This window comes from Triturus cristatus, chromosome 3_1 (assembly GCF_964204655.1).
Source record: "Triturus cristatus chromosome 3_1, aTriCri1.1, whole genome shotgun sequence".
NCBI lineage: Eukaryota > Metazoa > Chordata > Amphibia > Caudata > Salamandridae > Triturus > Triturus cristatus.
The window spans coordinates 785,982,994-785,999,455 of record NC_140583.1 but is presented as its reverse complement, the minus strand read 5'-3'; the positions used below and the strand labels follow the sequence as shown (position 1 = coordinate 785,999,455).

Here is a 16,462-nt window from a genome sequence, read left to right as displayed (position 1 = left end):
TGTCTGTTTGGGCTGATTCAGTCCAGGAAGGTCCTAAGATCAATATCCTCATCCTTTGAATAAAACTATTAGCACCATTTGCTGCACATATATTGCATCAATCAACAACCCCATCTTCACACCCAGACCATATAAAAATAAACACACTTCTGCACACATAACACCAATACCCTAATCTATATACCATTCATCAACAATTGCATATTACATATTGTAAAAGCACTGCAACTCTTGCTCATAATTCACAATCCATAGTCATTGATGCTCTAGACATACACAGTTCAAGCTATATACAGTTTTCATCATCAAGGCATGGTTCACTTTTACCTCCAACATACCCTTAACTTCCTGGAGGCTATGGCATCCAACATTTAGCCGAGAAACACAAAAAAACGATGTATCACTTTTAAACCCTCCTCCACCTTTACATCCCGATGGACACTGTCCAAAATTAACTCAATCTATCCTACTCATTTAAACCTCCTCAAATGTCAACACATTCCTTGACTCTTAAAAAGAATGTAGAACCAGCTTAATGCTCCACTGAAAAAGTGGTGAGCCAAATTGAAAGCCTCAACACATTTCATCTTCTCCTATGTAGATCCCCAATCACATTGGATAACATTGCAATGGTTTATGGACCCATAACTGTCGCTGGAAATCAAACAAAATATCATTCAAGGACTGAGGAGAATGGGATTGATAAATCCAACAATATGCTATTGTTAAATTTATCCTAAAGTATTCAGAAAATAAGTTATAATACTGTAAGCCAAAATGTAGCCTTCCTGCCCTCTTCCATGACTGGTGAGAGTTAACAGGATTAGCCAAAATGCTTTGGAGAAGTGATAAGTGGCTCAACCAGGGAGAGGCTATCTGGTAGAGAGAGCTCTGCTACGCAGGAAATGCAAGAGCAGGGGGAGAGGTTATAAAGCATGAAGTTTCAAAGGTGGATAGAACAGGCAGGAATTAACAGGCCCATCTACCCACCAGCCCCTCTGACCCAGCCAGATGACAGGCTTAAGGCAGGAATTTGCAGCTGGTCGGGGGAGGAGAGCTATGAAAATGAGCCATACTAGAGGTTGGTTTAACTAGTTCTTGCTGTTCTGTTGAGATTTCAGCTATACAGAATTGTGGCGGAATAGTGCTTTATTGGGGGAAGAGTATGCCACATTTTGAAGGAAATGGTCATGCCCTGGGGTGTTGCCCTGCATCTCATTGGAGAGGAGTGCTCTCCTGCTTGACACCAGAGAACACTGAAGAAACATGGGAGAGGAGCAGGCCCACTGTCCAGCAAGAAGAAACAGAGACCACCTCATCCAACTCAAAGGGCTATGTTCTGCATGCAGATCCATCATCACCACAGCTAAATCTGCTTTCTAGTTTCTACAAGATGTATCAATAAAATGATAAATAGATGCAAAGCACTCATTAAGGTGGTCAAGCTCACCAGGCTTCATTCCTTTTATCAGTCACAACCGTGTCATTAATCCATTCTTTGATTGGGTCTTAAATGTTAGTGAACATCATTGGCTTTTACCATTATTTTCTTATGTGCATAAGGAGACTCAGTTCCTGTTCCCATAGAAAGTGTTTGCCCTACACGCTGAATAAAATATGAATGCTGTTACATACTAAGAATACTCCAATTCACAAAGAGGCTGCTGTGAAAAGCACACATTTGCTTCTGTGGGATATCTCCAATGCTTCAAATTTCTGACTGTCTGAACTATCAACAAAGTCCTAAAATCTACAATAGAGCAACATTTCCAGGAACATTCAAAAGTGTAAGCATTTCTGCATGTAGAATTGTATATTTAACCTGGTGCAGAATTCTCATGCAGAAATGTTACTCAAATGTGGGGTAGATTAGGTCGCTTAACTTCATTTGTTTCTTCATGAGGAACATATTTTTCCATTGTAAAAGAACCTCTTCCTTTGTCCCAGTCGAACACCATTTCACCCATCCTCCATATGCACCCAGTAACGTTCTCCCTTGCCTTTTAGAGTAGTACATTTATTTGAACTGAAGTTAAAAACTACTAGAAAACATCTGCTGATGACCAAATTCAACTTCTCCAGATGGACACAACAGGAACATTTACAATACTCTACCTGCAACTGCATACACAAATTCTACCCAACTTATGGAATATCTGTTGTCATAAATGTAATTTTCACATGGAAAATTCAGCCACATTGATCAAATTTGGGAGTTTTCATGCCCAAAGCAAAACCTGTGCGTGTCCAAGTTGAGTTCAGATGAAAATCTGGTTGTAATTGCGTATCCATCAAGGTTAAAGAGACCCAGTCATTCTCTCTACACAAGCTGTCTAATGCTCTCTAGATTGTTTTTCAGGAGAAATGCCTGGGTGGTGTAGTAACAGTAGGCACGAGAGTGGAAGTAAACTAATTTGCTACCACACCTCGCTGTATATCGTTTTTTTCCTAGAAAAGTAGCTTAATTGCACCAAAAGACGGTGGAGTGACTCTAAACAAGAAGGGAACGGAGGATCATTAGATTTCAACTTCCTGCATTTTATTCTTTGAAGAGATAAGGAGGTTCTTTGTGACTTTAGGAGACACACTTTAATAACATCAAAAACACAAATTTTCCACTTTTGGTCTCAATGACTCAAGGTTTACCCACTATCAATAATAATAATAAAACAAAAAGAAATAAACACTTATTTGCATAGTGTTTTCATCACAGTTGTGCTGTTTCACAATGTTAGAATGAGCAGGCTTTATCATTACTCACTGTTGGAGGGAGGACCACCGGGGCGTCGGGGGGACTACTCCGGGGCACATTCCTACCGCAAAGTTATAGCCGAGCGCCGCTGAGAAGCCCCCTAGGGGAGGTCCTTCTCCTATGATCGTACAAGGCCCAGTAACACCACCACACAGGACCCCGTATTAGTTGCTTATCTTGGTTCTTTATCAATAGTAGCACATTCAATATTTGCAGTGGGATCGAGTGATCCAGTAAGAGTCTCAATGTCCTTGGAGGGATAGGGTAGCGGGACAGTCTTAGTACCAGCCAGGTACGGGAAGGCTCTGCGCCAGACCTTGAGTGCTGGTCTCAGAGCGGCTCGGACGTGGAGAGCCGCAACGGCGTCAGCAGGGCTCGGGTGGTAGTTCCGCTTGGGTCGAGCCGCGACACAGTCAGCAGGGCTCCGGTGGTAGGTCCGCTTCGGTCGAGCCGCGACGAGGTCAGCTGGGCTCTGATGGTACGTTTCAACAAGGTCGGGCCGCGACAGCGTCAGCAGGGCCCCAAAGGTTCGTGAAGGTCTTTAAGCACGGTGGAGCCGCGACGTCATCAGCAGGGCTCAGAGTGTAGTTTCAGGAAGAGTCTTTCTCCGTAGGGTCAGCCGCGATCCGATCAGCAGGGCTCTTGACTCCGGGATACAACTGTTGTCTTGTTGCCGGGTCGCCCCAGATATAGGTCTGGAGCCCTTTGATGTCCGGACCATTGCGCCCAGGAGGGCGGAGAGGCCGGGTAGGGCGCGGCCAGACGCACAGCAGGAAAGGCGCCAGGCCCCAGAGAGCTGTGGGGAGATCGCACCTAGGTGTGGAAGGACGGTTGGGGGTCCCATCGATACTGCCCTTCGCCGGGAGTGGGAAGGGCTTACGTGGTATCCCCCGGGCCAGGGGTTGGCGCCTCGATGTCGGGCCTCGCTGGGACCGAGGCCGGGTGGAGCGGGGTCACGTAGGTGGTTACGTAGAGTCACGTACAATCCAAAATGGGGGAGCCCCGAGGTGCATGGGACCTCGTGCGGCTTAGCGAGGGGGAACAGGACCACGCCACGAGGCCGGCTCCAACACTCACATATATTGCGCTCAATCTATCAACCTCAACTCATCAAATGGCGAGTCATTCTAACTGAGATTCGAGCATGTAGGTCTGACAAATCTTGGCTAAATGTGCCAAACAGGGCTCTCATTGGTCATAGGGTAATCTGGATATTAAAACGTGTTGTTTTTCTTAAAGATAAGCTTCATCTTAGCTTGTTCGAGGAAGACAAGATCCCCCTTGACTTGGAAAAAGTGAATAGAAGAGAAGACTATAGTGTAGGGTGCAGCATCCGTGTACACTGCTGAAAATCAAATACCACCCCTTATCACTTGCTCCCGACAGGTTGGAAAGGACATGAACACTTTCAAAAGTCATGGACTCTGAGGTGGAAGGCAGAGCAAGAAGGACTGGTGATGTAAACTCTGAGCTTTATACTATAATCCATAACACAATTAAAATATCCCATTACCACCTGCTCCCCCTCCCAATTCAGCATTTCCATGTTCAGCAGATCAATAACCGTAGGATCATCAATATTAGGTCCATGCAATGAGCAAAACACATATTTCTTTCCCCTTATTTCCAACTGTGCAATTGCCCCTCTACCCCTCTGATCAGCCAGTGTCTTATTTATCATACATGAAAAACGTTTGTGCTTTAGTATTGCTACCCCCCTCGTTGAAGTACCTTGTGACGTACACACTACAGTTTCATAACCCAAGTGTTTAAGAAAACTCCGATCCTTAAATGAAAGATGCGTCTCTGTTAACAAAACTATCTGGGGATTATACATTTTTAGCTCTTCACAGACAAAGCCGCTTAATTCTACTATTAAGACCTGCGACTTTCCAAGCAAGACACTTAAACCAATCCATTACAAAAAGTATTCTCTTCTGCCTTATTACTACCAAGCCCTATATAATCCTTATACCTGTACTTATTCCCTTTTCATTATCTCTATTTACAAGCTTGCTTCTTAATTTCCTATATGCCCTCATCTTGCCCCTCCAGAGTCCACCCCCCCCCCCCGCCCTTCGCCCTTAGCGACCCCACCCCCTCCCCGTATCATGAAGAAGGAATCATCCCCTTTTCTGAGCTGCTGCTGATTTGGCAGCTTCTTGGAAACAGTGCTCCCACAGTGACTCCCGAGCCGAGCCTACACCCATTACTCAAAAGCCATTTATAGGTTACTAATTACAAGAAACCAAAGAAGCAAAGAGAAAAGGAAGTGAAGATAAAAAAAAAAGGTGGTCTCCCCCTTCCCCCTTCTTCAACCAAAGAACAAAGACCTCAAGCTTTATCCGACATCCCTGTTTGCCAATAGCTTCTTCTTTTGCTTTCTGTTCGGTTGAGAACAAATACAGTTGCCCCCCACAAGACTTTCAGGCTAGCTGGAGCAGGAAGTTAAAAAAAATCAAAAATGACTTTGGATAACGAGACCCCTGCTTATGCTGTACAAGTGGAAGTCTATGAGCCCTTTGCAGCTGACAGTCCAAGTCCCAATCCCCCAAATCCGGGAAAGCCTTCTGTAATAGCTGGACTATAAATAATCTGGGATCCGACCCCTCGTTCCCCTCTGGAACTCCGAACAGCCTAAGGGTATGCCGCTGCTGGCGATTCTCCAGGTCCTCTATCTTATAATAATGCTCCTGTGCTTCTAATCTCTGATCCTTTAAAGCCTGGAGAATCAAGGAAAGTGACGGCTCAATGTGATCCTGAGCCTTCCCCGTTTGATGTTTCTCCGAACCCGGCTGCAGCGCTTGAGAAGAACCAGATATCAATGGTAGACCAGTAGAGTACAGGGTGGGTGATTGGCCAGAGGATGTCACTAGGCCTCGGCAGTAAATTCCGCCCTGCTTGCGGAATTTGAGGAATTTTGGCACAAACGCGGAGAACTCAGAATTGCTGAAAATTCCGCGATCCGCGGCGTAGCGTAGTGTAATTTCTTCCTTATTTGCGCTTTAAAAATGTGTTTGCTCGCACGGGAGCGACTTACCAGGATCCCTGCGTTTGCCGACGAGTTTTCCTATCTGTTGGTAGCTGGGCGCGTGATCCCGTGAGAGTGTACGATCGCGAACACGTAATTCAGATGTGCCATCAGACATCCGCGTTCACGAACACGAAACACGCATCGCGAGCGGGCGGGACAAGTGAAATAAGATGGCCGCGCCAATTGGGAACCGCATGGGCAAGATCGCAAGATATTTCCCCCCGAGCACCCAAACAGCATCCCCGAACAGGAAAAACGCATCGTGAACAGGCAGAACAAGCAATTCTGCATGCTCGCGGAATTCTGCGTAGCTCGCGGGGATCTTTTACCTTTTAGCGGAACTTTGCGTAACGTGACTATACAAATTCTGCCCACCCCTAGATGTCACAGGTACTAACTCAGAGTTGCCTGCCCCTATTTCTGCCGCCTCCATGTTAGCAGCGCCGTCATCTGTTGGGCTAGTACCTGAGAGCCGAGATATTACTGTCTTAACCTCACCCTTCGCTTGAACCCAGCGACGCAGGGGACTATCAGCTGAAGCATCTTTAACCCGTGGTGGAGCAGTATGTTGCTGGTGGCCCAACCCATTATGAGTTTTCTTCCCACCTTTCATTATTGTGGACTTTGCATTTTTCATTTTGGCAGACACATTGGGTGCAGGAGAAACCCTCGTTTCTAGAGATTTACCAGAAACCTGTTGGAAATCCTGTAGTTCAAGTATAGTTCCCCCATCTCGCGGCTCGCTATCTCCAGTCAATATCCGAGGTGTAGATTGCAAATTGTTATCCATATCAGAATTCAATCTGGGAAGAGTTGAAGCTGGGATTATAGCAGAAGTTGAGACAAAAAAACAACCAGTACCCCCCTTTGATTCTGCTCCAGACCTAGCAAGTCACCGGATACTGAGCTTTCTCTACCATACATACTGGATGCACTTCCAGGTTCATTAGATTCAGTTTGTACCATGTTAATTACCCCGCCTTCGATAGGGTTACTCGCCGTCAGAGGCCCCGTTAACTCTGATGTTAATATATGCACTTCTGTTGACTCAACTAAATGCATTACAGCATTTTCAGTCCCCTCGAACTGATCAGCGATAGTCTTTTGCGTGAGTGTAAGAGTGTTTAAACTACCAGAAGCATTCTCAGAGTTATTTTGTTGCACTGGGATCACCTCCAGAATAATATCTGCTATTTTGTTGCCAGTGATTTGTTCGGAGGCAGCACCTGCAGTGAGCAGCTCTGCTGCCTTCCCTGACTGTAAGAGACGTAACAGCGGCTTACTGACTTTCGATAAAGTCTTAGTGTAATCCCCTTGCTGAGTCACCAGTTCCTCTTCAGGCTTGTCAGCAAGTACATCGCCTGTTATTCCTGTTGAGTTCGCCGGCAGCCGACCTGCCTGTGTGCCTCTTTAGTGGAGCCATGTTTTTGCCAGAAACCAAATCTGAAGCAGTAAGTAATCCAAAGGCCAGTCTCCGCCAATGGATTGCCGAGGACCGCCCGACCACCAAGCGAGCAATGCGAGAGACGTGCACCAGCCGCCCAATGCCACCCAGCACTGATGCCTGCATTCACCTCGGTAAATCTCTCTCCCGTCGTATATAATGTCTCGAAGTCTCTTTGTCAGTCTCTTTGTCTTTCCTCGGTTACATCACTTTATCTTGCCTTATCTCGATTCATATGCAATGCCAAGTGTGGGTGCTCGGGAGCCTCTCCGTGTGCCTGCTCTCCCAAGCGGCGTCAATCCGCCATCTTGCTCCTTCCCTCGCGCTATACAAAACTTTCTAATAAATAAATAAAGGCAAATTATTACGTGTCGCATTACACTACATAATTTATCTTTAATTGCTGCATAGTTTATTCTGTCCTGCCACATAATTTGGTCCTTCCCCGTTGCATGATTACAGCAAGTAATAGTACTCTACAATTGGTTAATCAAAATACTCTCTTTGAGCATTTGACTTTCCATGGACTTGTCAACTGCATTTGACAGCGTCAACAGAACTAAACTCTGGTTGATGTTGCAGGGAGGACCTGGCTTGGCAGTTCCGTCTGGACTGTTCCCATGGGGAGCAGGGTCAAGACTGATTTACATAATGGCTGGGTCCAAACTGGGGTGGCATGGTGAGCAAAAAACAATGGATTTAAGTCAGATTTGTGGCTGGGGGTGGATGTTCAGCATTCAGTCCATCATTTTATTTTGTTGATACACTGGTGGCAATTGACAGTGCCCACCATGTATACTACTCATAAACCAGGGACTGTCCCAGGAAACAAAGAAAGAAGGCCTCACAGTGGCCAAGGGCATGGGTGTCCTGGAAAACCACTTCAGTGTGACGGTTTAACCTACTGAATGTCTATCCAATCCTTTGCTTTGATGCAGCACTCTCTACCACCTCCAATCTAGAAGTCAAAAATCCACTTTAATAGTTCCATGTCCTCATTATATCACATTATCCTTAAGTACACTCAATGTATTGAAAATGGCTGCTAACATGTTAAAGTGTCAAATCCAACTTGAAATTTGGATGCCACCTACATGGCATCTTCTTATATGCTGAAATTCCTTCACGAATGAGCTATAACACTTCCCTGCAGTGGATCTCTCTGCATCCTCTACTAGTGATCAGACATAACTGGCATCTGAGATTTTGAAACTCACTTTACTACATTATTGTTTTCACTATACAAGTTTGTATGAGTTTATGGGTGTTCATATAGTGAGAAAGTATCTATACAGCAACCGAGCACCGTACAATAGAAGGAGAGGTCGGGTAAGACTGGCTATCAATTCTTCCCGTGATGGGCACACAGTGGATCTACTTATGGATGAGGCGTCTGTGAATAGGAGAGTCTTCACCCTCTTCCAGAAGTGGAGGGAAGCTGTATGCCGGGTCTATGCTGTGATGAAACTCCAGAGTCCTGGTGTACAGCATGGGGAGCTGCCTTCTGGTCATTGCTTTCTTTGCTTCAAGCCTGGCAATGTCCAACCTTGTTGTGTGTCCTTCACCATCAGAGATCTATCTGCCAGATGCATGGCGTTTGGATGTGCAGCAGTTCTTGGAGGTGTTCATGTTTGCAGGGGGATCCAGTGCAGTTTTTGGAGTATGCAGGAGTCTAGCTTGGTCGGTAAAATTGGGGGTATAAGCTTCGGATTTTCCAACAATCAGGCTGGCATATAAATGTTTAAATACATAATATGACAATCAATGCATATGAGAGGTATACAAGGGGCAGTGGAAAGGTAGAGGAATGCGAATTGGTAGGAGTACTAAGGGAGAAAACACACAATTTGTTTGTTAATTAACCAATATTTTTGAAGACTTTCAAAACAGTGAGCAAGAGATTGTGTGTGCGATTTATCTGTGTGTATGTAAACGTTCTGAAATCCGACCGAGAGCTCACAATACCTGACTGAACGCACCTGTACCCAACTATTTATCAGAGAAAACATTTATGGGGGGAGGGGTCTAACACCCCAAATACTCCCAGAGACGTAGCTTCAGGGGGTATGTGGTAATCCAGTTATACTTTCTCAGTCTCTTGGTAGCCGTGCTGCTGCGTGGCAGGCACTCCTCAGCGGTGTGATGAAAAACTGATTTGAAAAGAGCTGCTACTATAAACAACCGGGGCAAACCCATACTGTATTCAATACCTTTTGTCACTCAGGAATAGTATCTCACCCCCAGGCTGCCATGACCGCCAGTAACTAACAGGAGATTCTCTAGAGCTCTGTAACTGCTTCTAATGTCTGTAGTATGTTTCTAACGCACTAAGCTCCCAAAGAGCTGAAATAGGATGCAATAATGAAGTTGTATCTTCTCCTAGAACAAGCCTAATCACAGAGTATTAGGACCAGGACTGATTGTTTCCCCTAACATCATTAAAATGCACATTAACTTTTATGATATCATTAACTTATTGTCATGAAATAAAATGATCTTCTGCACTGATGACTTTCGCTTCTTTTGCACTCTTGTCAGCTCAGTAAATTTGCAATAACTATATTGAATATATAGGAAAAGTGTCTTTAAAAAGACATAGAATGCCTTAGTACAAATCTATGCAGAGGATGTCAGCGGAAGTAAATACAAGAAAAATGTGAGCTGTCTTTTCTTGTCAGGATCCCTGATAGCGAGTTGGGAAAGCCCCAGTTTGAGGGCTTGTTTTCCTGGCTGGGTGCCTGATGCTGATCTTGCCAGAGCCACTGGGCCCACACCCAAGCAACCCCACTCATTATGTAACCCGCCCTACCTTCCCTTACCCATATATACCTACAGGAACTGCAGGATAACACAGTGTCACCTTCTAGTGCCTGGCAGACACCACTCGAAGCACTATCTCTCCTCAGAATGCAGAATTTGGGCGCTGAGATCCGAGCACACCCAGATCGCTTCTTCCCACAACCTGAAAGCTATGTTCCAAAGGTAAGCTGTGCTTCGCATGCTGAAAGAACTAATAAAGTAATACTAATAATTTTTATCACACACAGAGCAAAACTATTGCTGTGTCATAGCTCCTTGTGTTGTGCAGCACACAACCACAAATTATCCTCTCCCACAGCAGGTGCTTCAACGGTAGATAATATTGTCATTCATTGCAATGCTATCCATTTTTTGAGCTTGGAAGGATGAAAGTCTGTTATATTATGTCATATATTTTCATCAATAGTTTGCAGATATATTAGATTGCCCTGTGCAAACACAGAAAAAATGTAAGTGCAAAGAATATCTACTGACTAATAGATAAACAACCATGGATCATATCATGATGCTGTTCAGCCTGGAGTGCTGCTCCACCTGCGGGTCTGTGGTTGTTTCTTTCTATAAATGCTTCTGTTTACACAGCATTCTATGTTAATACCGACTGATAAACATTTTAGTTCCAGAATATCATGTCAAAGACATCAAGGGCAAATATATAAAGGTGGTGAGTTTATATAGGTAAGAATATATTTACTTTACCGAGCTCCACTTTTATGTATCTTGACGATATATATATATTTTTTTTTCAAAGAAGATGTAGAGTTAAGAATAGTATGTCTATACTCACTATATATTCTCTCACCTTCTCGATATTTTTGTCCTTCATACTTTTAACATAATATTTTGGTAAAACAATGGTTTTGCTGAGGAACGTTCGACATAAAGCTGTCTACACAGAAAATGTTAACTAGGAAAGTCTCCGAGTTAATGCCTGAGTTGGAAAGAGCTCAGTTCGGAAACGTGCAGAGGCAATTACTGCTCCCTGTCTCTGAGCTGTGCTATCTGCAGCCCATGGGCTAACTCGGGGGCTTGTTAGATTCATGTATGAATGGGTGACAGGGCAATGGCGAGGAAGCAAACGCACAGGCCACATCTGCACTAAACTGCATCTTGACAGGGCCTAACGCTTTTTTATCTTTTTCTAAAGGGTGACAAGTTGGATTCAAGCAGAAAGTCATTCTTCCGCAACTTAAGTAATTTCCACAACTTAAAGTAATAACAAGAAAACTTTGTAACTACAAACCTCCCCATCTGACATCTTACCACCCAATGCAGGCGGTGAGGGCGTAGCACCTGCTGTGCTGAAAAGAGCTCCTATTTCTCACCACAAAAGAGGGGCTGGTACCATGGATGTCCGGGGTCTTACACGTGACTCTAGGAGTCTCCCTTCCGTGAGATGCTTAGTGTGGTTGGCTGCAAAAGTGTGATGTGATCTAAATTAGCAACACTGAGATGCACTCGAGTTTTGAATGGTCTAATTCTTATCCTGAAGTAATTTTGTGAACCCAACATGAAGAGTTTCTGATAAGTTTGACTGACTTTTACAGTGGCCCATATAAGGCCTGTTGGGGTGAGACAAGTCATTGTCTGGAAGAGCATGTTGAGGTGGAAATAGGAGTTTAATGCGTTAAGTGAAAACTCTCTTTCTATTCAATGTTTTTCACTGCTTCCTCGGCTAAGGGTTGGTGCCAAGATCAGTGGGGTAGAACCTATTACCCCAAAGACCTTCACTCTATTCCAAGCCCATCATCTGCATTTTGTCAGTGCACAATTTTAGGAGTTTGCAACCCATACTGGAATCATGCAGAAATCTGTGACTTGTAGATTGCAAACAAATAACTTAAGCTTATACCCAGCCAGTAGGGCTATCTCACCATAACATTTTAATGTAATTCAAACATCAAGAGATGCTTATTTGAGTACAATAGGACTCAGTCGGCAACCGGCAGGCCCCAGGTGACATGGGTGGTATTTATTTCAGGAGATTTCTGTAAAATGGCAAAGAACAGAGGAGTCAGCTGCATGAGAGTGGCAAACACCGATGGGCTATGTTCCTAGTAAAAAGCTGGTCACAAGCTGCAATCGTGACTACAAAAAGGTGTTTAATTAAAATTGGCTGGCAAAAGTCATAGGTTGGCATCAGTCCATCCCATTACCTCTTTAATGAATTTCTGTCACTGCCTCGATAATGAAATGAAATTAGATTTATAAAAGCGCGAACTATGCCCAAGGCCGTCAAGGCGCTTGATACAAACCATCAGAGGACAAGAGAGAAGGAGCAAGCTCATACTGAAGAATTGACAAAGAGCCAGGTCTTCAAGGCCCTACCGAACAAAAGTCGTGAAGGCTCTCCAGAGATGTTCAAAGGCAGAGAGTTCCACACTCTGGGCGCCAAGGAGGAGAAAGCTCTACCTCCCCATTTGGCCCTCCTAAACCTGGGCACAACAAGAAGATTCTTGTCTGCAGACCGAAGAGACCTAGAAGGGGCATAATGACAGACCGTCGACTTCATACCCTCAGGACCGGCATCATAAAAGGCTCCATGGGTCAAACAAAGGATCTTAAAAATAATCCTATCGTTCAGTGGGAGCCAGTGCAGAGATTTAATTGAGGCTGCGGCTGAATGAGATCTAGAAAGATTCAAGACAAATCTAGCCGCGGCATTCGGCACCATCTGCAACCGGAGGATGAGGCCCTTATTAATGTCCAAATAAAGGGCATTACAATAGTCCAGTCTCGAGGTTACCAAAGCCACTACCGCCTGTTTGCGTGAGTCAAGAGAGAGGTAATGAGAGATCTTTCTAAGGATCCTGATAATACCAAAGCAGGTGGAGACCGTCCTAGTTACCTGCAGCTTCAGGGAGAGCATATTACCCATGATCACCCCAAGGTTTTTCCCATGGGAGACTGGACAGGGACAGGCTCCCAAAAAGGTCGGCCACCAATCAGTGGACCAAATTCCCTGATCCTTGCCAAAGATCAAGACCTTGGTCTTCTCCCCATTCAACTTCAGAAAGTTTTCCACCATCCAAAGGGAAACTGCTTCTATGCAACTCCTGAAATTTAGGGCTGAGTCTTTCAGGGTATGAGTTATCGATACCATTATTTGGGTGTCATCCGCGTAGGACAATACCTCTAGCCCAAAGGATCTAACCACCTCTGCAAGAGGGGCCACATAGATATTAAAAAGTGTAGGGCTTAGGGACAAGCCCTGGGGGACACTGCACTGCAGGACCTTAGGGGCAGAGAAATATTGGCCTAATTTCACCCTCTGTTCACGTTCCCCCAAAAAGGAGGCAAGGAGGCTCAGCGCTGTGCCCCCGACACCCATCTCTCAAAGGCGGGTTACCAGCCTATGAGGAGATAGGGTGTCGAAGGCTGCAGTAAGATCCAGAAGCACCAGAGCGTAGTACGGCCAGCATCGACCTGCGTCCGAATGTTATTAAAGACTACCGTCAGAGCTGTCTCCGTGCTATGTTGTCTCCTAAAGCCATGTTGAGAACCATCAAGCAAATGATGATCCCTTAGATATGTGCTGAGGTGAAAGTTTAGATGGGCCTCCAGGATCTTAGCAGGAACGGGAAGCAGAGAAATCGGCCGGATGACCGAATCATCAAATGGTTTTCTTGATACTGCTCTGACCGATCCTTTTCTGTTGGCTCTCAATCCCTCATTCCCCACCTACACCGGAAATGTTTGTGCACTGATTCCCATAGATTATTCCTCATTCAATGGCTTTTTCTGAGCATTCTATGGCTTTTTCCGAGCACTCATTCCACAAGGTTTTTACTCCGCGACATCAAAATGATTTAGCGGGCTCTGGGAAACAAATATTTTGAGCATTCCCCTACCTGGTGCAACTTTGAATTTAGTACCCATTTTGCTAAAATTCAAACCAGATGATGCCAAATAATATGGAATTATATTTAAAACTTTTTTTTTTAAACGGAGCACACAAACAGCGGAAAGTTGAAACTGCCTTGATTCTGCATGACAAAAAGTAGTAAAAGAAAGCTTAAACGAGCATTGATAAAGCCATTTCTATTTGTACTCTGGTCTCCAGTTTTTACTGTGCAATAATAACATTTTAGGCAGAAAATGTCAGTGTTTCTTTAGCCTGGTAGGCTAACTTTCTGGATGTTTAGTGGACTAATACTCAAATAAATCCTATGCAAATATTGCTTACAATTATAGCTTAATTTTCGGCTAATTGTAATGTGGAAGACATCCGCCTTCACTACTGATGTCCTTAATGCAGCAAAGCAAATCAAAGTACTGCTGTGAAGATTTTCACCATTCCATCGAATGAAATTCAATATTCTCCCCTTATTTTTCATCCCCTATCTTGTCCCTCTTCTCCTTTCTAGATGTGTGCCCTTCCTTGTCTGTCATGTACCTCCAACTCGTCTTAATCATAAAAATGGGAGGGCACGAGAGACAGGAAAATAACAGAGGAGTAAAGAGAACAATTTAGCAAAAGAGGCGAAGTCGAGAGAAAGGAGGTAGAATTAGAGATGCGGTTGAAAGATAGATGTGTAGGGATATTTATAGAAAAGGAAAAGGGGGAGGGGAAATCTAGAGAAAAGATGCAGGCAGAGATGGAGAAGTAAAGAGACAGGTAAAGTTCACAGTTTGTAGAGAGTGCTAGAGTTAAGGAGGAGGACATGAAGAAAAAGGGAGTGGAGTGGGTACCTCAATGGGTGAGGAACAGAGTGAGTTAGGTATAAAATGAAATGAATTAAAGACTGTTAAATAAAGAGAGAGGTAGAGTAGACCGGTAGAGTCAAGGGTGTGAGGAAGAGGTAACAAGAGAGGTTGAGGTAGAAGAGGTGAGAACAAGTATTTTTAGACATAAAATACAGAAATAGTTTTTATTCAGTTGCCACAAACTGCCTGGGAGTGTAAGTGTTAAGCTTGGCAGGCCTAGAAAGCACACTAAGGTTCTATTAAGCATGCCTGCATACCAAATTAAAATATAATGCGTGTTTTTATTCATTATTACAATGGGGCTTTTGATTATCCCAAATACTTTACAAGAGTCACCTTGGAAAATGGGTTTCTGGCCAATTGCCAACTTCTCCAATGCCTTACGCTTGTGGAAAAAAAGCTGTTCATGGAACTCATGAGGTGTGGATTCCCAGTATCCCCCTAATTCTGAGTAAGCCGAAAACTCATGTTGGGGAATTATATTGAACTTATAATAGAGGCCAGAATATATTTCAATAGCACGTCTAGACACACAGCTAGGAGAGATGCTTATTTACACATGGGGTCAAGATGTGCTCCTTCCTGTGTGTCTTATTCTAATAAAATAACACATGCCCTCAGGGTCTTTGGGTGATAGGTCTGAAAATTAAGGAAGGGCAGATCTGTTTGCACTGATGAGAGCAAGATCTAAATAGGAAGCACACACGTGATACCTCTCTTTCATTAGTGGTATTTGTACAGTCTAGATGTACCCCTAAAAGGTGTGCAGGCGGTTTCCCCTTGTATGGGGTTTCACGAGCCAGGCTATTACCCATTGCAGAGGGCCTATCTGCAGGAAGCTTACATCTTGGTCACACAGTGTCGGCTTCTTGGAATTCCAGCTTGGTCACGGCGGTGTTCCACTCTCAACTTGATGTGGTGAGCTTCTCTGCTAGGCACTCCGGCTATTTGATCTAGAAAGCCTTGAAGTTGATGTAGAGAACCTTCTATTGGGTGCAACTTGAGAGATGTAGGCAATGAAAATCATGGACAGTTGGGGTTGTGCAATCATGCTATCCGAAGGTGAAGATGTGGCCTAGTGGTTGGAGCTGCTGCCTTTGCATCTACGTTCGAATCTCATTCTTGGAACTTGAGTAAACATTGTGTGATTTTGTGCAAATCACTTAATCATCCTGTGCCTAAAAATGCTGATTATAAATGTGTCAAACTGATATAATTGTATAATTACCACATGATCTTGACTAATAGATACTGTCTGTACCACAACATCAGCTGAGCAGCCGCATATGATACTCATGTTCTCTGGTGGTCAGCTGCAGAGTGAGCAGGACAATGCTACCCCCTCAAATGAAACACACTGTTTTACCCAAACATCTTTCGCATGGAAAACGACATTTTAATTACTAACACAGTTAATATAGTTGAATAATTACAGAGTTAATATAGACACAGCTGCACAGTAAGATGCATAGCCAACACATTGTTGCATCAACAGCATAGTTACATTCTGCCCAGAGACACATTTAGTGTAGTCACATCATATGATTACACAGAGCAGTTATCAGATTATGTGTTTAGTATAACTATTCAGTGAGTATGGTTACAAAGTGTGATTAGTTACATAGTTGGACAGACACTACAATATAATTGTTACTATTGTTGCACAGTGAAGTTAACCAGTTATTATAAATACAGAATATAGGTA

The 16,462-nt window shown here is 44.1% G+C and overlaps 1 protein-coding gene across 3 annotated transcripts in view; it reads left to right on the top strand.

Annotated features, from left to right (window-relative positions):
- LOC146861033 (putative methyltransferase DDB_G0268948) overlaps positions 1 to 16,462 on the top strand; it is a 47,561-nt gene that overhangs the window by 10,782 nt on the left and 20,317 nt on the right. For 2 of the 3 annotated variants that reach the window (XM_085645038.1, XM_085645039.1), the window contains exon 2: positions 10,066 to 10,212. The exons of the other annotated variant lie outside the window; for it this stretch is intronic. In XM_085645038.1, coding sequence (XP_085501164.1) covers positions 10,138 to 10,212 — 75 coding nt within the window. In that variant the 5' untranslated portion in view covers positions 10,066 to 10,137. The remainder of the gene's footprint in view (positions 1 to 10,065; positions 10,213 to 16,462) is intronic. 3 annotated transcript variants of the gene reach the window in all.